Here is a 22,004-nt window from a genome sequence, read left to right as displayed (position 1 = left end):
ATATAAAAATCAAATAGTGATCCAATTCATGGACAAACTAATTTCTTTCGCCTGCAAACCCATTGGTTCAAAATTTGAGGTCGAGAGAAAAAAGAAAAATGAATTAACATAACAGGTTAATTAAAAAGTAGTTAAGCTTAGATTAAACAAGGCATACGTTCTAGAGAATATGATAATATTATTCTATAAATACGAAAGCTTGGCAGGCTTGCTGGATTTGGGTACTTTGAAATGAAAACATAGCTTTTTGAGAGAATGGAGGGAAATGGTGGCAGCCTTTGTTGGATGGGGGATGCCAAAAGTTGTGTATCTTTTCGAGTACTGGCTCAAATTCGTAGGGTTTTTTTTATAAAAGAGAGAGAGAAAGATATGCGTTTGTTTTGCCAGTTTGCCACACTGTTTTGAGCCTTTGACATAGGCAGTGGGCTGAGGGGAGAGGGGGAAGAGCCATCATTGCTAAACAGCAAAAGCTAGCAATGCTACACACTGGGCATGGGCCACCATCGTGCCTAAAAGGAGGGTCACTCTCCCCCATCTCTTCTCTCCTCTCCCACGATCCCATATGGCTAATCATTTGACTTTTATGTACATATATGAGAAAAAGTTAAAAAATAAAATAAAGAATAAACAAAAAGAAGGTTTTAATGTGTTACAACCGGTTCCTTTATAAAAGTTCCCCAAAAATCCAGTGCTTGTTTTTATTACCTCTATTAATCTCACTACTATACATAAGTTACAAATTTAATTTTGTTATTTTTAATGTTTGTATTTTTTTTTTCATACTAAGGTAAGGAATGGCGATAAGACGATTTGAACTCGTGTCAAACGAGTTTTTGATAAGAGATTTAACCACCATTCCACATAAGTTAAGACAATAGTCATTAAATTCATTAAGTTGAATTTTACTAATTTTTAAAATATTATGTGGCAAACATATGATCACATGTGTGTAATGTCATATTAGAAAAAAGTTACACCATTTTAATTAATGAATATAAAGACAGCCATTTGAGTTAGGATTAAAATTTGAAATTTAAAAAAAAATTCAAAAACTAAGAATGATTAAATTAGAGAATAAAAACTAAATTAAATCCATAACTTACCCTTAATATAACCTAACATATTAACCAAATTAGAATGCATGATATAAAGACTAATAATAAAAGGGTTATTTGGTTATAAAAAGATTGAATTATTTTTTTGAAACCCACACCCTTCCCATCTCTTCTAATCATTCAAAATTTAAACCATAAGTGTGAAAGTTTGTATTATTGAAATTGAAGTAAAATGATGATGAAAAAGATTACCAACTTTTTAGACATATAACACCCTTTCATGCAACACATATTTTCTCCACACCTTGCGACAATGATAAACAGTTTGCCTATTTGGCTGCATTTTCTTTTTATTGAAAGTTGGGATCAAACTTTTTGTGGGATTTGCTTGCTGCATGGCGGGAATTTATGTCTTTCTTTGTTGATTTATTACCATTATAAACTGTATATCAAATCAGTTTGAAGTAAAATTTGCGGCGACTAAGGATTCCCCAAATCTCGCCGCTACTCACTCCTCGGCACGGCAGTATATAAATTACTTCTTTTAATATTCATTACAAATAAAGCAGACAAAACACCGTTTCATTTCATTTCTTACACCAACATCTTAGGGTTTAAATTGCTTTTGCTCTTCATTCCCTGCAAATAATACCCAAAGGGTTTTACAAATAAAAAAGAGCACAGATTTTCATGATTTCGTTATTTCATTTACATTCATTTTCTGATCCTTAAAATAGCCATCAATTTCAAAACCCAAATTTAAAATTTTATTTTCTTTTTGTCTCATTTCAACTTTCGAGGGTTTTTTTTCTTTTATATATATCTCAACTTTTCCATTTTTAAACACTTTACACTTTATTTTTTAAAAATTTTATAATAAAAAATTAAAAAGCATTTAAATCCAAAACTAAAAAACATAACGCTAATTAGTGCCCAAAATACTCTTTAACTTGATATTAACATAAAAATTATAATTAATACATCAATTTTATAAATTAAAAAAGTGTATTAAACTTAAAATTCTTTAAATAAAAGTAATTAAATACCAACTTTTTAGACGCCAACGTTGACAAATTTTCCATGATAATCTATGTATGTATGATGAAAATAAAAATACTATGTATGAGAAATTTAATGTGGTGTCGAGAGACTATTATTTACAAGTACATTTAATAATTAAATTATAAGGACAGGTTAAACCTTAAACTTCAAGATAAAAAAACAAAGACACAAAATAGAGTTAAACTTTCGTGGTTAATATGGGAAAGAAGAAGAAAGATTCCATCTCTTTCATGCATCATTGTGATATATTCACCATCATTTCCTCGATATTCTTTCTTTTTTTCAGATTTTCTCAGTTTTGATTTTTTTTAATGAAATTACTTAGATACTCCTAAACTAATCTGAAGAACATATCCATGATTCCACCATACCTTCACTTCTTGAAGCCGCATTTGCCGGCCCTTTATCCGCATGAAATTCCGACGAAGACGACGACAAGTTGCTCACTTTCCCTTTGGAGACTCTCTGGTTGTTGTTATTGTTGTAGCAGCCATTGATGGACCTTAGGAGACTTTGATCATGTTGTTGTTGTGATACCATGTTTTGAAGCCCGTTGAGGTTGGCGTTGGCATTGGCATGGCCCTGGTTCAAACCAAACTCGTCCAGAGCACCCATTTTGAGACAAGTCTCATTTGGTGGAATATCTTGTGGATTTGTTCCCAGAAGGTTTGAATTGGAAAGTGGGTATTTTGGAGGGGTTTCAAGGAGAGATTGGAAGTTAAGAATTGGGTTTTGCATGTTGATGTTGAGTAGATTTTGAGGCTGCTTTAAATGGCTTAACTCGGATGGTAGTTGGTAGTTAATGGAAGTTGAACTACAACTAGTGTTGTTGCTATTGTTGTTAGTACTAGGAATAGGACTAGAAACTAGAGCGTCAGCCATGGAAGAGCTTGAAAATGATGGAGGGTTGAGTTTTTGAGCAAATGGTCTTAAAAGATAATGAGGAGGTGAAGGGTCTAAATGGGTTGATCTCAAAGTAGAAGGTGGACCAAATAGATCGAGCCTGGTTCTTGGGAAAGGTGAGGAGGTGAAGGGTGGTGCGGGGATCCCAGTGAACTCCTGAACCATGGCCCGGAAATTGGTAGTATCAGTGGTCAGAACAGTTGTTGGTGCACGCCTAGAAGCTCTGGATCTCTTCTTTGGGTTACGCACCATAGCTTTGTTGTTGGGTTGGCCATTTGTGGCTGAAACCGAGCTTTGCTTCGAACTTTCTGGTCCTTGAGGGACCTGCAACAATGGAAAAGTGGCTCTACTTTGTGTTTGTTGGTTGGTGAACAACTGTTGAGTCGTTGGTGCCGGTGAGGAAGCCATCAACCCACTAAGATCAGTGCAGTTGGTCTCAGATCTTTGATTTTTTGACCAAATCACATCAAGATTGAGGACCGACCCTGGATTTGTTGTCGTCGTAAGTTGCAGGGATCTTGATAGAGGATGATCCAAAAATGACAAAGGGTCAAACATAGGCGATGAAGAATGGTTCTGGTGTTGCTGTAGCAGCTGCGGCGGCGACGGCGGCTGTGGTTGGTTACCCAAAGCACCATGGCCGATATTACTGAATGGGTTATGGTTCAAAAAAGCTGAGATTGACTCAACGCGTGAATCATACTCTTCACTGCCCCCACTAGAAGATTGTAAGCTAGCACTATTACCCGAGTCCATGATACAAAAAACAACAAGAAACAAAAGACGTAAAAGAAAAGAACAAAGATATGGGATTGTCTCAGACTAGAGAGATTTATTTGCTTACTTCACCATGCTCAGACAGACTCATTTAAGAAGGAAACTACAAAACACAAAACACAAAGCTAAGCATGATCGAAAGAGAGAAAGAGGAAGATCTTCTGGAATAAACACTATCTCAGGAATCATCAGAAAGTACCACCCATATGTTGTCTTTAAAAGCTCCTCTAATCTGCGAAACAACACAGTGCTTGGCTTGCTTGCTTGCCTTTCTTTCTTCCTTTTTACTTTTGTTTTTGAACGAAAGAGCATTAAAAGCTCAGGGATCATCAATGGCTGAAGAAGAGAGGTAAAATCAAAGTAAACTTGTTCAATCTTTTGCCTTCTAGCCTTCTAAGGGTTGAGGAAAAGTAGGGGTTTTCTCTCTCTCTCTATTTTTCTAAATATTTTTCGTTTTGTGGGATGAAAGAAAATTAAAGAGATGAGAGAAATTTGGTTCAGCTAATCTGCTGCTTGTGGTTTCACAGAAAAAAGGATGAGATGATGGCGTGGGGCGGCCATTTGTGTGTGTGAGAGAGATGGAGAAAAGGCAGTGGTGAAAATGAAAGCAACTGGTCAAAGTATAACTGAGTTGTGGTTTGGATTTCTAACCTTATTTGTGAAAAGAAATTGAAAATATCCTAGTTTAATTTTCATTTTACCATTTATTTATTTTTTAAAATATTACGTTTAATTATTTTTATATAATGATTATTCAAACTTAAATTATTATTCTCAAATTGAATTAGTTTTTTTAATGGTTACTTGAGTTGGTGATGTTATGATAAAAATACTTGCATTAAATAAAATTTATTTCTTTGAATTTGTTTTACAATAGTTTTTTAGGGTGTGGTAGTGACGGTGAGATTATATACAATTAAACACACTGCACTGTACTCAATTGTTCATCCAAACCCAGCTTAAGTTAGATTTGTGGATCCTCCTATCCTTATTTGTGTTGAAAATTTTAAATATGTTTTTGGAAGATTTTAATTTGTCAAGTTTTTTTTAATTCAATAATTTTATAAAAGTAATAATAAAATTTAAATTAATTTTATTAAAAAAATCAATATAAATATTTATTGTAAAAGGAAGAAAAATATCATATTTAATAAAATATTTTATATTGTAATATATATATATATATATAAAAGTTCTTTTTTGTTCGGGGAATATTGAGGTGGCCATGGAAAATGGTTGTTAAGTGGTATAAAAGAACAACCAAATATTTAAAGAATAAGAATTGCATTTCATGATAATATATCTATATATATATATAATTTTCACTAAATCAAACGATATTAGTTAATAAAAATAAATTTATTTATATTAAAATTTTCAATGAAATTACATTGTTTGATTCATATTCTTATATATTCTAAAAAAAATGCACATTGATATATAAAGTGTCATGCTTCAAAGAAAAAACCTTGTTCATATATGTTTTCTATATACAATATTATTTTCTTATGCTTAAATGGTTAGGTAACTTAGACTTAATGGAGAAAAAAGAGAGTAAGTGTAGTGTTTCTATCTATTGATTTACTTATTATTTGGTATAACCAACAAATAGGTAAACCATATAAAACTATTAAAAATTTCTTAACCACAACCTTTGACCAGGTGAACATTAAATTTCAAATTAAACAAACACACACCATAATCTCATTTTATAAAACCAAAATCCATATTGAAGAATAATAAAAAATTGTGTTCATTACATATGTAAAATTAATTACTAGTTAAAGATTTTGATGTAGAAAAGACGTTTATCAATTTTATTAATGTAAAATAGAGTTATCACTTAATAAAGTTCTAAACATTTAAACTAGCACTTAATAATATTAGAGTTTATTATGTTAAGTAATTATATAAAGTAAAAGAATATATTAAAAATGTTTTAATCATGAATTAATAAGGTAATATAATTCAAATAAAAAATGTTATTTTACGTTAATTATTATAATTAAAAAAATTATATTTAAAAAACGGATGGATACATCAGTTGAACAACACCTTCAGTTTGTTGCAACCATCAAAACAATGCAATATTAATCTAATATTTTGATATAAAAAATAAATACTTAAGAAAACAAGTAGTTTAAAAGAAATCAATTCATTTGTTATTATAAATCTCAGGTTTAAAGCTTAATATTGTGCATTCCATCGATTAAATACCCAATTAAACCAATTTTATATTTTCTTTTAACAATTTATTAAACCCAATTGCAAAACATTTGTTTTTAATTAATTGAAATTATATATCTTGTAAGCCTAATTATTTAGTAAATATTTAAGTAAAACATACCTTTATAATAACTGATAAACTTCAACATATGAAATAAACTTTAACTTTTAAGAGGGCATGAGTTCAAGCACTTCTCTGATTTTATAGTAGAAGTAGGTATTGTATAAAAAATTCTATCACACGTGTATGTGTGTGAAAAACACATATTTAGATTACATGTGTGTATTTAAAAATGATATACAATAAATAATGAAACGTAAAGTTTGAAACTAATATGGGAAGAGTTAAAATAAAAAAATAGTTGAAATTGTGAGTAATAAGAAATTTAAATAGATACATGTATCATATTATAGATATTAAATGCACTCAAATTATTTATCATGGTATTTCCATTTTTTTAGAGTTGGTATTGAGGACACCAACTCAATCAATAATAATTTCAATAAATATTTAACAAACAAATTGTGTAATAACATTGAAATATATCAAAATATTAACATAAATCTTTGGTTGAAGTGATAAAGAAAAGATTTTATAATTGTTCGATTTTTGACTTCTGTAATTTTTTTATTGTTTATTAAAAAATAGTTTGGGCTGGACCTGCTGCAGGCCCAACCAGTATATGTCTTGGTCCATCTGATTTGGGTTAATAAGTTTTTTTTTTCACTTGTTTATTTTAATAATATTTTTATTTCTATGAGTAATTTTTTAATTAATTGAATAAAATAAATAATATTATTTTACTTTTAAAAATACTTATTTTTTAAAGATATAAATGAAACTTTCTCTAATGGTTCTTTTTAAAATTATTGAAAAACATTTCAACAATTTGAACTAGCTCTGATTAACTATCAAATAAAAATTAAAAATAAAGAATTACAATATCCTTATAAATATTGAAAATGTTCTCTAAGGAAAAATGTAATATTTAATAAATTAAAAGAATCAATTATGATGCTCATAATGAAGAACAAGAATGAAATGTATTGAATATAATTAGAATTTTATAATTTTTTATAATATTTTACTTTCCTTGTTTGTAGGAGTGGGAGTTCTCTTTAGGAATAGATTTCTATTTTTTTTTAAAATTCTTTTTATGGTTAAGCAGAAATATTATTATGATTAATTTTAAATTTTAATTAAAATGTTATCCTACACAATATTGTTGTTGCCTTTGGTTATAACAGTTCATCAAATGATAGAGAGTTTATGTTTAAATCTTCTATTAATATTAATATCACATTCGATTTTTGAACAATTCTTGAATAATCTTTATCCTTTTTGTTAAAAGGCAAAACTTTCATCAAATGTTAAAAGTATTGTCGTGATGATAAGTTTCTATTTCGACTTTGTTGAAAGCCAAAATAAATTTTTACAATAATTTTACCAAAAATTTAAGTACCTAAAGAAACGACAGATTTATAAAGATGTCTAAAAATTCACTCAACACTCTTATCAAAATCACTTTATGAACTTACTTATACTCTTGGTAGAGTAGTGAAGCGAATTCCTTACATAATACTAACAGCATGTTACACCCCTAATCGGTGGGCCCCACCTAATTCCTCTCTATTCCGTCGTTTGGTTCAATGTATTGCTAATACGCGTGTAATTCATTACTTTCCTAATCGGTGAAAACCACCGATTTCTATCGATACGATCTCGGTTTAGTAGTTGAGTCCGAGTCGTTTGGTTCCCGATCGTAAACGAAGAAGTAGATTAGACGAGAAGGAGTTAGAATATATTTGTGTACAAGAAGTAAGATAAGTTCGTGCAAAGTTGGATGTGGATTTGGTTTAAGTCGAAATGGTATGAATAGAATAGAAGAGTTCGGTTTAGGATAATTAAGAAATGGTATTTGGTTTTGGTACGTTTTGGTATTTGGGAATTGGTACAAAATGGTATGGAATTGGTATGAAATGGTATGGTATTAAAGAGGTCAAGAATGAACCAACACTAAACAAAAGTGTCGACCCGAAACTTATAGGACCTAAATGAATTGGAAATGGTTGAAAAGGACCTTGACCCGATACTTAGGAAAGTATGAACCAAAGGTATCAAAGGTGAACGCCACACTCGGGTTTAAGGAGTGATAAGTTCGGAAAAGACTCGGAAAGACGCCACTAAAAACTTAGATAAGTCTTACGGGTCTCGGACGAAATTTGAGAGAAAATACCTCACAAATTTGGCAGCAATTCGCTAATTAAAATGTCAAAAGTCCTTTACAAATTGAATTTAACAACTATTTATAGACAAAGTCCTTTACAAATTGAATTTAACAACTATTTATCCACAAAATAAGATTGAGCTACGTCCTGCTTGCAAACACGACGAGCCTCGCTTGTAGGCTGATGCAATGGCCGTTCCCAAGGGCGGGTCGTATCATCTATTCCCCTCTTTTGCCCAGATTAGCTGCCGCTTCAGCAAACCGTCCCTGTTTTACCCTCCCCCGATCCCCATTGTTTCTCTTCTATTCCTTCTAGCTTCATCCGATTTATTTCCTTGTTTCTTTGCTTTTCTTTTCTGCCGATTTGCTCCCAGTTTATTTTCTTTGTATTTGTAACATGGGCGTTTCCTTCCTTAGCTGTGAAACTGAAAAGTCTCTCTTGCTTTCTCTCCCTCCCTCGAGTATCTTCTCTTCGCAGGCAAACAAACATAGCTCAATTTCTTTTCTTATTCCGAGTCTTGGTTATCAGGTAAGGCATCTTCTCTTTTCTCCATTTCAGAAGCTTTAGAACAACCGCCTTTTCTTTTATTTAATTCAGAATCTTGATTTTATTTTGAGACTATTCCAATTCCCTTTCTTTTCTTTTTAATGATGATTTACAACTGGGTTTTTTGTGAAATTGGAGGAACGGTGGTGCGTGTATTCTTTTTCTTATGCTGAAATTTTAGGGTTTTGTTCTCAATTTCAAGAATTTCTTTGATTTATCATTGTGTTTCTGGGTTTTGGATTAACAAGTTGATAAAGTGAACTAAACTCGGTAGGTTTCAAGATGAGATTGTCGATGGACCTTATCATGAAAACTGGAAATACTTTATATTGGATAAATATAATAGAGGGGACTAAAGTATATACACAATTGAGCTTATATATATTATTATTTTTTTTCTTTGTTCTCTTTTATCATATTGTTGATTGTTTTCTTGTCTTCTGCTTATAATAGCTAAGCGCTTCTTGTGGATTGTGAAGTGTGATATTTGTTTTTGGCTCTGTTGATGGTTAAATAATTCTTTATTCACGCAAAAGAGGAGCCTAGCCAACTACAATAAAAGCATCTGCGAAACTGAAAGTAATCACAATGGAGAAGTATTCTGGATAAGTAATCACTACACTCAAACCCCAGTTGCAAGCAAGCATCTTGTTGGTATCATCCCTTTCAACCGTGGAGTCTTAGTCAAACTGCCTCTATGATTTTATTAAGAATAACTGAAAAAGTATTAATCTTCTTGCCATGAAGCCTAGAATTCCTCTCCACCAATAACTGAAGAAGTGTGATATTTGTTATTCCTTGATCAGAATTGTTCTTAAGATTATATCTAGGCTTTTGTTTCTTTGCATTTGGTTGTAGAACTCATGTCAGACATGAGTTAGGACATGATACACACACACACATAAGGACTGACATATGCTTGCCAAAAACTTTCGATAGGTTGTGTCAGTCGATGTAAGGTTAAGGGAACTCATATATTTCTATTTTTGCAATTTTCAGGTGGAGATAAGATTAAGGGAAGGAAGGGCTGTCAACATTCACATGTTTTGTGCTCGCAGGGTAGGTTTCTTGCTCTCCACCATGAGAGCTCTAGACAACCTTGGATTTGACATACAACAAGCTGTAATCAGCTGTTTTAATGGGTTTGCACTGGATATTTTTCGAGCTGAGGTGCCCTTCTTTTTTCTCTTCATCTACTTCGTTGATTTCCATTTAAAATCAATTTTAATTTGCACATCTATCCAACAGATTTCAACTAAAATCTATCTAACAATTTTTGATGAATGCGATTTCTTTCAAAGTCTAGCCAACTCTAGTGCAAAAAATAAGGCCATATAGAAAGATATTTCTTCTGTTTAACACTTAAAACTACAAATGAAATGAGCCTTTATTGAAGAAATTCAGTTATTTTCTGTGCATCTTTGCTACATAGAACTGCTGTTGAAAAGAGCAGTTCAGTAAAATGCAAGTTCAAATAATGGTATAGACCATGAGTCAGAAACCCTGAAATTGATGACTCTCTTCCCATTGTCCTTTTGTATATGAATAGCAGACTGACTACTTGCACTAGTTTGCACATAGATTAAAGTAAGAATCCTTGTTTAGTGGGATATATCCTAGGCAATTTTTTCTTTCTGCTTATACCTCTGAAGGTCAACTATGATGCTAATGGTTAATAATTGTTGATCTTTAGATCACTAAATTACTTGGAGATGAATTTGTTAGGTATTTACTGCAAGTGATAAACAGAATTTATCGTGAGGTGTGTTTTCCTTAAAGTTTAGTTTCGGATCTGGTGATGCTGAACAAAGACAATATGAAAATTGGGAAATTGGAGCTATGCGAGTACCACAATTGTAGCTTTGTTAAACAAGCATTACAGTACCAGCTAATCTGGAAGTCTGCATATCATCTAAAAAATAGAAAAGTTGTAAGGTGTTTGGTTTGTTGGTGGATATTAATATTTGGATGAAGAATTCAGTAATTTTGATTTGGTGTTTGACAAATGACAGCAATGCAGGGAAGGCCAGGATGTATTGCCTGAGCAAATCAAAGCAGTACTTTTGGATTCAGCAGGGTTCCGTGGGATAATGTGAGGGTGAATGGTTGGCTTATTATGATGGTATTGGTATGAACAGAGGCAATAGTAAATGTTGATGTAAAGTAATTAGTTGCTTCTCATCCCAGTGGTGAAGCGAATTTTACAAGGTAGTGAGCTTTGTAGGTAGCGCAAGCAAGTAGGCAAACGATTGATTTCTTAGTTATATTGTATCACTTGAGAAAGAAGTTGATTCTGATGGAGGTTTTTATTTATTATATTTATTTTCTTTTTTCTTTTGGGTTAATATTCATACACCATACTCAAATCACACATGCATACACAGGGGAGTACAGATCTATTAATAAATTAAGGGTGTGTTTGTACAAAAAATTCCAGATCATCCAACTCAAATGATCGTTTTCTTTAGTTTACCTTCTGTTGCGCGATTGGAATGAGTCAGAAGATTTCTTTCTGACCATTAAAAATCAAAGTTCAAACTTTTTGATGTTGTAAAACTATATAACATATGGATTATGATGTAGAATTTCATTTTCATCTAACCTTTTCTTAATATAAGTTAATTATGTTTATGCAGAATATAATTCTTAAGTTATATTTTGATTTTAGTAAATTCATATAAGAACATTTTATTATTAAGAATTTTATGAAATTATATATCATTATTAAATTATATTTAATATTAATTATTTTAAATTGTATAAATTCATATAAGAAAATTTATTATCAATAATTTTATGAAATTATATATTATTATTAAATTATATGTAATAATAATTATTTTAAATTATACAAATTCATATAAGATAATTTATTAGTTATAATTATTTTAAATTTTATTAAATCATATATTTTAATTAAACTATATTTAATATTAATCATTTCAAATTATCTTTTATAGTATCATATATTATGATTTGAGTAAATTCATATAAGAATATTAATTATTAATAATTTTATTAAATTATATATTTTAATTATAATATATTTAATATATTTAATAATAATTACGTTTAAATATGATTAAATTATTTATTATTGATAATAATAATCTTATTAAAATTTAAATAATAATAACAATAATCATTTATCAAAATAACAATAGTCATTTTAGTTTTTTCCATTATGCTATTACACCTCTATTCTATTCAACCAAACACAAGATTACTATTACGCCTCTATTCCATTACATTTAACCAAACAGTTGATTTGCTATTACACCTCTAATCCAATACAGCGAACCAAACGTGCCCTAAATGTGTTAAGGGTCTACCCCTCAACATACCTCAAAATGTTAACCCGTTAGTTTTTTTTCCCAATTAAAATAATGACAATCGCCAAATTTTTAAAAGAAAAAGAAAATCCTAAATTACATTCGCTAACATACTAAAAGAAGCACTTTTAACTTTATTACTTTATTTAGATAAGCCCATATGTATTTATTATACTACTTTAATGGCTAAAAGATCAAATCAGTTATTTGAAAAAAATTAAAAAATCAATTAAACTTTTAGTTAAAAAGTGTATCTAATTGAACCCTTTAAATCATGATTGGTAATTAATTAAGCCCCTTAAATTCATTTTTTCAATAAAAACTCTTAACTGTCATTAACAGTTAACGTGGCGGGTGACATGACAAATGACGTGAAAAAATGATGATGTGGAAGGCTTAATTGATTTATTATTATTATTTTACAAGGGCTTCATTGATTATTTAAGTAAAAAATAATAAAAATCTAAAAAATCTATTTTTAAATATAAATTATAAACTTCATATTAAATTATTAGAACTTTATGAATAATTATAAAATATTTTAACTGTTATAAATTTGTTTAGAAAAATATTATAAATTTTTATAGAAAATTTATTGAAACACCATTAAATATTATAAATTAGTATAAAAATATTATAAAATTTTAGAAATTATTAGAAATTACAAAAAAAAACTAAAAATAAGTTAGAAAAATTATTAAAATCAATAGAAGTTTATAAAATAAAAATTTATAAAAATTATAGACAAATTTTGTTATTTTGTTGGTTTGGAGTCTTTACTTTGAGTGACGATGAGTTTAGTGTTTGATGGCTTAAAGTGAGTAATGGGTAGATGTGTTTATGGACCGATCCAATTTACTATTCAATAATTAAACATATTTAGAAACTAATCCAATTCACTATTCAATAATTAAAAATATCTAAAAACTAAGTTTATTTTATATATTTTAAAATTAAAAATATGTTTTAAAAATTGTAAAATAGGGACATGAAATCATTTTGACGAGTTAAGTCTTGTTGGGCTCAAGCCTAAAATTATTTTTGAAATCAGACATAAGCTCAGTTTGACCTATGACTATCTCTAATGATAGATAATATTTTAATTGAGGAAGGATAATGCAAGAGTAGTTGATAAAAATGGGTTGATGTATGATGTAGGACAATGTGTGAGAGGAAACAAAAATGTGCAATAATTTTTAATTTTTATAACTTTTCTTTAATTTTTCTATTTTTTATAGTATTTGAGCAATTTTAGTAAATCTTATATATTATTCTAAATTTTTTATAACATTTAAAAAATTCTATATATTTTTCTACAATTTTTAGTAAATTCTTCTAAAAATTTTCTATCATTTCTTTTATAACTTTCACCAAACATAAAATCTTTCAAAATCATTTCTGAAAACCCGTCTAAATATTATGGTTATAAAATTATAACATTAATGAATGGAATTGAAGAGGAAGAAAAGATTGCAATGGGGTTGGGTTGTCCTCCAACTTGACCTAACACTGCTCCACTTGCATCCTTAAATGCATACATAACAAAAATGGCGAAATTGTTTGGTGAAAGTTTAGTATAAAGGCAAGTTAGTAACTATTTTTGGTGTTATTTAAATGGTAACTTTGACTTTTTATTATTCTGTCTAATAATTTAGAGGAAATCTTTAAAAAGTAATGGTATTCTCTTCAATATGTTTTATTCTTTAGGGAAAGAAAAAGAAAATAAAACCCTTTTACTTGGTAGGTGTGAAAAGTGTTTGAATTTTTCTTTCTTTTTTAAATTACTTCTTAGAGTTGCTTTTTTTTATTAATTATTAAATTACTCTGTAACACTCCAAATCCAGCCTAGACGTTATGGCCAAATCCAGAGATGTCACAAAGAAGAGTATTGAAATCAGAGTCGTTACGATAAATCATCCCAGCTTTTTAACTCATATTCGCTTATATCAATTGTCAAAAGCATTGTTTTATTATTTTATTTGCCAAAACGCGATTTACAGCGGAAGTCATAGAAAACGTTATTTTCGGAAAACCCATTCGTAATTTTGGGAAACCCTTGTTTTAGTAAAAACCAAGTTTTAGATGTCCGTCGCAAATAAAATGTTAAATCGAAAATTCAAATCCCAAAATAAGAAACAAATAGTCCGTAGAGTCCAATTATTACAAAACTCCCAGAATAATCCTTAAATTAAATTAAAATTATAATCATAAACTGTTTACAAACACATGGTCACTGAGAGGCTCCATCACCTCGATCTGCCTAAGTATATGATTACCTAAACAGAACAGACAAACATATGTGAATTTTTGTAAACTCAGTGTGTAACCCAACAGAATTAGACATGCAATACATACAAAAATCTCATATACAGTTAGATACGGATTCGGACTTACGTCCATTTCATATACAAATAACAGAATCAGATAAGTAGTACAGATATGCAAAATCCTACCCCCATCCTTTACACACCATCTCCGACCATCCCATCACGCCATGTGTGGTTAAAAACATCCACCCAGCCCTACACACCATATAGTGTCGATGCAACACATTACAGATAATATGCAGCCAAACTGTCAGAATATAGGCAAAGTGTCGTCGTACAGATCACTTCATCCATATATACAAACCCACCCCAGTCACAGATATAGAAATAACAGATACAGTAATATCATGCATAACATGCTTACATACTGATAGCATATATATACTTAAACAGAACAGATGTACATATTGGTATCCTACACAAGGCAGACTATCAGAATATTAGATCATACAGTTTAAGGTTTGGTTAGCCTTTACCAACCCTACTGTAGGCCCACAATCAATCGAAACGAACCGTGCAACCCTAAGGAAAATTTTAGAATTATAGGCCCATATGCCCGTATGGGCCTACACGCCCAGACTGGCCTTGCCCGTGTGGCCCACACAGCCTAGCCCAAAGCCCACACGCCTGTGTGGTCCATACGCCCAACTTGGCCTAGCCTGTGTGGCCTACACGGCTACACTCACACCACCATACAGTCATGTCTTGCGTACGACCATGCCTTTGTCAAACACACAGTTGTGTCTCGCACACGACCAACCACACAGCTAGGCACAAGCCTGTGTGGTGTCGATAGTGTGGTTTTTTGGCTTTCGCCAAAGCTCATTTATCTGCGTTTTGGGAACACACCTGGTATGGTTTTGATGCGAAAATAATCCCGAGCCTTCCGAAACCTAAAAACAATGTATCCACAACAAATTTAGCAATCAATTCATGAACCCTTCAAAACTAAACCGAGTAATGCGCACTCATTTACCGCCAACACACCCGTTCATTCACACAGGTTAGATCGTTGAAATGGAACTGCTGCTTCACCAACTTCTCCTACACAAAAGATACAGCAAAATTTCAACCTTCAGAAATCAAACACTAAAAGAATACCAACGAAAGCCCATTTACCAATTACACGAAAAACCAAGGATAGAAATAAAGAACGGAAGAAAGAGTTTAATTTTCCGTCAGAAAGTAAAGAAAATGAAAAGAACGATAATGGGGATTTTGGTTTGGAAGAACAACATCAGAAAAAAAAAAGCGAGGGATTTTTTTGGGAGATAAAAAAATAAAACAAAATAATTTAATTCAAACAAAATCCTACAAAATCCCAAAAATAACGTCTACGCTCATGCAAGAACTCAAACACAAGACCTCTAATGTACTAACTTCTTACCACTCAAACCAACAAGCTCATTCTGATATGAATTAACATGCAATTTTATATAATCCCACTCAACAAGGGTAAGGCTTGAATCTAAAATAACAAAATTTGCAAAAGTGGAACTTGGACCCAAGACCTCATACACACACTCACAACATTTAGCCACTGAAGCAAATACACACTTATGTTACATATTTACAGAGACAGAAGTAAATTATTCAGGACGTTACATACTCATAACCTTTCCATCTCTAAAAAACAATTTAGGTGTTTAATTACAAAAATATTAAATTTTAGGTTACTTCTTCGAGTTCTAAAATTTTTTTGTGGTTTTTTAAAGTAATCAACGGAGTAAACCTAGTCATTAATCTTCCATGTTCTGGAGGTGCATAAAAGGATAGATGTTAACTATAAGTTTAAAATATTTTCTTTTTTAATTATATTTAAAGTGATTCTTTTTTCTAAATAAAAATTTAAATATGATTTTTTCTATTAATGATGTGTTATTACATTAATTACAAATTAGACTTGTCCATGAGCCGGGCCACCTGGCCTGACCCGAAGCTCAAAAAGTGGGAGGATTTGGTAAAAATATAGACTCACAAAATAGGCTTGGGCAAAAAAAAAAAGCCTGTTTAGAAAAAGGGTCGGGCCTCAGGTAAGGTTTTTTTGGCCAAAGCCTGGCCCAAATATGCAAAAAAAAAACTATTATTTTTACTATTTTTGCTATTTTTTAATTTTTTCTTGCTATTTTATTGTCGTTTTTTCACAATTTTGCTACCATTTTACAATTATGTTGCTACTATTTTGTTGTTATTATTTGAATATTGTAGAAGTCTTGTTTTATTATTAATTTTGTTACTATTTTAGCGGCATTTCATATTTACTTGTTAAGTTGCACTTATTTTACTGTTATTTAAGTATACATATTTTTTAAAATTTATTTTCAATTTTTTGGGAAACATTTATTTTAATGTTTTTAGTATTTTTGATGTATTATATATTTTTTTAAAAATATATATAAAAGAATTAATATAAGCGGGCCAGCCTAGGCCTGGGTTTTAGTATTTTTATCTGACCCGGGCTTAGGCGAAATTTTAGACCCATTTTACGGGCCGAGCCTAGCAAACGGGTCTAAATTTTTTGTTAGGCCCGACCCATGGACACCTCTATTACAAATTCTAAGTTATTAAATATTCTAAATAGCTCCTCAATACACTTTGTATTTTCAATATTGATCCCTAATACTTTATTTTGAATTGTAATTTACTACTAACACAATTTATAACTAAATGGCTAAATTATTATAATAATAGATAGTGAATATATTTACTACTTAATTATCAAAAAAAATTTTCACATTAAACCTAATTTGCTATGTACATTTGTCTTTAAAGTAATCAAAAATTTATTTTTAAGTAGATTAATATCATATACAACAATAAATACATTAAAGAAAACATATATAATTTTTATTGTGAATGTAAAAGGTAATACAAAATTCTTTAATATTAATTACAAAAATTAAGGTGAAAATTATGGAAAATAAAACCATAATAATTAAGGAATAATTTATATAAAGTAAATTCAATATTCAAAGTCCATCCTTCTTCCTTCCATTTTATGCATGTATCAAGGCGGTAAAAGTACCATGGAGACCCTTGTACAAGGAGTTGGATTGTATTTTGTCTCATCTATTCAAAAAATATTCAAAGTCCATCATTCTTCCTTCCATTTTATGTATGTATGAAGACGGTAAAAGTACCATGGAGACCTTTGTAGAAGGAAATGGATTGGATTTTGCCCCATATACTCAAAAAATGGTAAATTAGTCCATATGCATTACATTAAAGAGTAAACCAATCCTTTTGTTAACAATTTTGTCCATTTTTATTGTAAAAAAACTAGTCCATGTATGTACAGCATAAGGTACACATGGCATGTCACGTGTAATTGTCTAGTTATTTCATCAGCCACGTTAGTTTTTAACGGTAGAATGGATGAAATTTTTAACAAAAAGGATTAGTTTTCTCTTTGATCTAACATATAGGGACTAATTTGTCTATTTTTTGAGTAAAGGGGACAAAATACAATTTAACACATAATATAGAGTCCTTATGGTACTTTTATACTTGTGAAAACCACCTAATGATTATATTTGGTTGCAAGATTACACTCTAGACGTTAGTACGTCCGGAGGCAGTTAAACACTCAATATGTTGTGCATGCTAAGTCATACTCATCACCACCTATTCAAATTGTGGATTGACATTTTGTTCAACAATCCTCACATCTTGCTTAAGTTGTTGCCAATGTTTGTAATAGCTCGATATCAGTGGTGTTGAGAATAATGGTTTTGGGATCACAATTTTGACTTGTGAGTGCATAAGTATTATTTATTTAATATTTAAAAAGTTAAGTAAGTATTGTATTAAGATTTGATATGGTAATTTTGATGTTTGGCTAGTTAATTAAAGAAAAAGGACTAAATCGTAAAAGATGTAAAACTTAATCTCTATTGATTTTTATCAACTAAAAAGCATGATTAAAGATTCTCAAGGGATATTCTCAAGGGAAAATATACCATTTTTAATTGTTTTGGACGGTAAGTGGGACTTTATTTAGTTAAATAGTTATAATAGTCAGTAGAATAAAGAAACAAAAGGAAAAACATTTTATTTAGCTTGTTCATCATCTTCTTTCACGAAAAAAAGAGGAAAAGCTAGGTTTGGTTGTTCAAGTTTTGTTCCTTGATTAGGTAAGTTATTTTAGTTTGTTTCTAGTAATTTTTATGTTTTTGGAATCCCGGAAGCTTGATTTAGCTAACCCAAGGACTATTTTGTGAAACTGCTAAAGTTTTTTAAAGTTTCCATTGGCATTTTCTTGGAGCATTTGTGGTTATTTTGTTACTTTTGAAGCTTAGATATGTTAATTGACTAGTTTGTAAAGTAAAAGTTGTTAATTTTGAACCTAAGGACTAAAATGCTATAAGTTCAAAATGTGTGTGAATTTTCTAAATTTATGTGTTTTAATGGACTTTTGGAGAATAAAATTGAGATTGATTTCAAAATCGAAGCTCAAATGTGAGAATGATAATAGTTTCGGTTTTAGAGACTAAATTGTGATAAATGTAAAAGTTAAGGTATTTTAGTATAGATGAAATTAAATTAGGGTATGGTTTTTATAGGATGTTGTATGTTATTTAGATTGATTAATTAAATCAAATTATACTTTAGATCAAGAATCTCAACGACTAGAGGACGTATGAGAAAAATGAAAAATTGTCGTCTAGTCCATGATAGTTAAATCGTTACCATTTCAATAGGTAAGTTCATGTAGTAAATCGTTTATACTAATGTACTATTTGTGTGGTTAATATTGATTGTTGGTGAATTGGAGATTGTTTTATAATGTGAGATCAGTTCCAATGAAATTAGTGAAATTCTCGTATATGGGGTAGTGAGTGTTGCTCAGGTTTCGAGTTCCTGCATATGTTGTAGACTCGAGAGTACAAGAATAGGTTCTGAGATCTTGCATAAATTGTAGACTCGAGAGTACAAGTTTAGGTTCCGAGCTCTTGCATATGTTGCGAACTCAAGAATACAAGAATATTAAGCCCTGGCCAGGCTAATTATCGTATAGGTTTAACCGTAACGGGTAACCAGGCAATTTTATTTTCACCTATATACTGAGATCTTTTACGAGGTTTCATTGGGTAAATTTGTGATTAAAGCGTGGGAGATATGCCATTTAAGATTGGTTGTGTGACTAGTTGTGTTTTGTTCTTGAGATCTAAATTGGCTTGATTGGAAATGGAGATGATTATGGTTATTCATGTGATTGAACTCAAAGTTTTGTATATTAAAGTTGTGGTTTGAATCTTGATAGGTATATTTGTATTTATACTAATTTATATGTGAATAGAAATTGAGGTGAGTGAATGTTTATATTGTATGAGCTTACTAAGTATTTTATATACTTACTCGTGTTACTACTTTTTTGTAGATTTTGGACGTTCAAAATGTGCCGATCGGATCAACAAGAAGCTCACACCTACCGTCACTTGATTCGGTAGATTTTTGAAGTTTGAAAGTTGGTTACTTGTGGGATGTGTATAGGATGTTTACGTTGCAAGTTAATGATCATGTTTTAGTATTTTGGTTGTGAATAAGATTATAAATAACCTTGATGTATTAAATGCTTAGTACCTATTTGATACTTAGTAAGTTGATGATGTTATCCAAAATTTGAATGGTATTATGTGTATGTTTAGGTATTAACATGACTTGATAATGAATGCTTCTAATGGTTGATGTTTGGAATAATTGGCTTAAATGGTATGAAATGTTTAAAGGCATGGTTGAATGAAGTATGCTTAAATTGTGAACTTATTGAGATTTTCTTGTTGATATCTTAGTTAAGGAGATGATAATTGTATGAGCATGTATAGCCATGAAAAATCTTGGCATGAATGGTAATGAATGATTGTTGTTTCATAATTGAATTGTGATGCCAATTGTGGCATATTGGTAGACACTTAGGTTGAGTGAATTAAGTTGAATTTGGTTTGTTTTGGTGTCTTATATCATGTTGTTTAAGGGTCTAATGCATTGGCTTGTGGCTTAAGGTATTTTTGGTCAAATTTGGCTTGTTTTTGAAGGTTTTTTAGGCACACATGGCCTGTAATACGCTCTGCCACACGACCATGTGCCATACATGAGTGCAGGACACGACTATGTGGCCTGTTCAATTTAGGTGCAGGATGGTTCATACGGCCATAGTTTGTTACACTACGTGGGGACACAGTCGTGTGACTATTTATCACACAACATTAGATTGTTACACGGATTTGAGGACACGTGAGTGTGGCTTTGCACCACACGACCTTAGGCTGTCACACGGCCGTTTATGTTCCTACTTCGTTCCGAATTGTTTTAAGACTTCTGTAAGCTCAATTTAACCTCGATTATGTATGAATATCATGTTTTTGATTACATGTTTAATGAATAATTTTTATTTAAAGAAAATTTGAACTCGTTTACGTTCTATTTTGAATAGTAGAATTCTGTAACCCTAATCCGGTGATGGAGACAGGTAAGGGGTGTTACACTATTCATCAAGTTGTTGTATGACAGATTCCAACCATTCCACTAGAATCAGTTTTGATGGGTTTATGTTGTTTTATGTACCTTTATCCCCTATTTTGTGATGTCTTTCATACTCATACCTCTATCCAATTGGTGATACACTATAGAATTTATTTCTAGTTGAGTTGGTTGACTCAAGTTTAAAGTAGTCTTTGGGTCAACAATCACAACAGCTTGATGGTGGGGTGATAACTCAAAATTATATAGACATTTACAACACCTTTTGACTAATAATTTATGCAAATTATTAGTATTTTGATAGCAAATTTTGTAGTTTTATTACAAATTTGTAAAGTAGGAAAAAATTAAAGATAAATTTGTAATCTTACTTATTTACATGCTAATTTGACATATTTTTGCCGATTTGACGCAGTTTGGTGCAAATAGAAGAAAAGTTAGTGTTGAAGCTCACCTATTCGATGCTCGATGCTAAAGCATTCCTGCAATAGAGGCCATGTAGACGTGGGTTGATGGTTGATCAGTATGCGACGTCTTAAATTCATTTGTTGGAATCTCAAATTAATTTTGATGCAGCTCGCAATTGGATCACTGAAGTAGACAAGCCTGTTGCCAAATTTGAAGCCCAAACTATCCACTAAGGAAGAAAGAGCCCAATTCGGCTATGGAAGTCCAACCATCCAAAAAAAAAAAGAATTAATTTAGTCACCCAAGACTGGGTAAAATTACACAAATCATCTACAACAGTTTTCCCATGTGACCGTTCAACTCCTTCCTATGAATCAAGTATGAGTTAGCTAAATTTAGCAAAGTCATCCACCTTCATTCCTTAATACAAGGGATCAACCATGCGTGAGAGAAAAAAAGGGGGGATTATCATGCTAAAAATAGCAAACTCAAGGGACTTCTCACTAGTATAAATAGAGAGGCATTTGCTCTCCATTTCACTCATCCCTTGTTCATCATCTTTTCTCCCTTTTCTCTCTTCTTTCACTTTCCATTTTCTATTCTTCAAAGGGTGTTTGAATTTATTTATTTATTAATAATGTTTAATTATCAATGTAATA

General features: G+C 30.8%; 2 protein-coding genes across 5 annotated transcripts; one reads left to right on the top strand and one right to left on the bottom strand.

Annotated features, from left to right (window-relative positions):
• Positions 1–2,290: 2,290 nt before the first annotated feature.
• LOC121222272 (rho GTPase-activating protein gacK) lies at positions 2,291–4,468 on the bottom strand. The gene has a single exon (XM_041102553.1). The coding sequence runs from the start codon at positions 3,774–3,776 to the stop codon at positions 2,454–2,456; it is 1,323 nt and encodes a 440-aa protein (XP_040958487.1). The 5' UTR covers positions 3,777–4,468; the 3' UTR covers positions 2,291–2,453.
• Positions 4,469–8,361: 3,893 nt separating this feature from the next.
• LOC107914389 (transcription factor SCREAM2) lies at positions 8,362–11,250 on the top strand. 4 transcript variants are annotated; one of them, XR_001688812.2, is made up of 4 exons: positions 8,362–8,780; positions 9,798–9,968; positions 10,524–10,733; positions 10,811–10,952. XR_001688812.2 is itself a non-coding variant. In XM_016843290.2 (3 exons), exons 1-3 carry the CDS (start codon positions 8,649–8,651, stop codon positions 10,892–10,894), a joined length of 387 nt encoding a protein of 128 aa, XP_016698779.1. In that variant the 5' UTR covers positions 8,362–8,648; the 3' UTR covers positions 10,895–11,130. The 4 variants fall into 4 exon arrangements, 1 of the variants encoding a protein (XP_016698779.1); XR_001688811.2 differs by having other exon boundaries at positions 8,382–8,780; positions 10,524–10,728; XR_001688810.2 differs by lacking the exon at positions 10,524–10,733 and adding an exon at positions 11,205–11,250 and having other exon boundaries at positions 8,390–8,780; positions 10,811–10,964.
• Positions 11,251–22,004: the final 10,754 nt, after the last annotated feature.

This window comes from Gossypium hirsutum, chromosome D10 (assembly GCF_007990345.1).
Source record: "Gossypium hirsutum isolate 1008001.06 chromosome D10, Gossypium_hirsutum_v2.1, whole genome shotgun sequence".
NCBI lineage: Eukaryota > Viridiplantae > Streptophyta > Magnoliopsida > Malvales > Malvaceae > Gossypium > Gossypium hirsutum.
Note: the sequence above shows the minus strand (reverse complement) of the source record. Positions and strands in the feature narration are given on the sequence as shown.

What these genes read in the sequence shown, in the direction of transcription:
- LOC121222272 (XM_041102553.1), bottom strand. Translation starts at nt 3,776, where the DNA reads ATGGACTCGGGTAATAGTGCTAGCTTACAATCTTCTAGTGGGGGCAGT.
- LOC107914389 (XM_016843290.2), top strand. Translation starts at nt 8,649, where the DNA reads ATGGGCGTTTCCTTCCTTAGCTGTGAAACTGAAAAGTCTCTCTTGCTT. An exon ending in TTCCGAGTCTTGGTTATCAG is followed by an intron (nt 8,781 to 9,797) that starts GTAAGGCATCTT and finishes TGCAATTTTCAG; the next exon opens with GTGGAGATAAGATTAAGGGA. An exon ending in TGGATATTTTTCGAGCTGAG is followed by an intron (nt 9,969 to 10,810) that starts GTGCCCTTCTTT and finishes GACAAATGACAG; the next exon opens with CAATGCAGGGAAGGCCAGGA.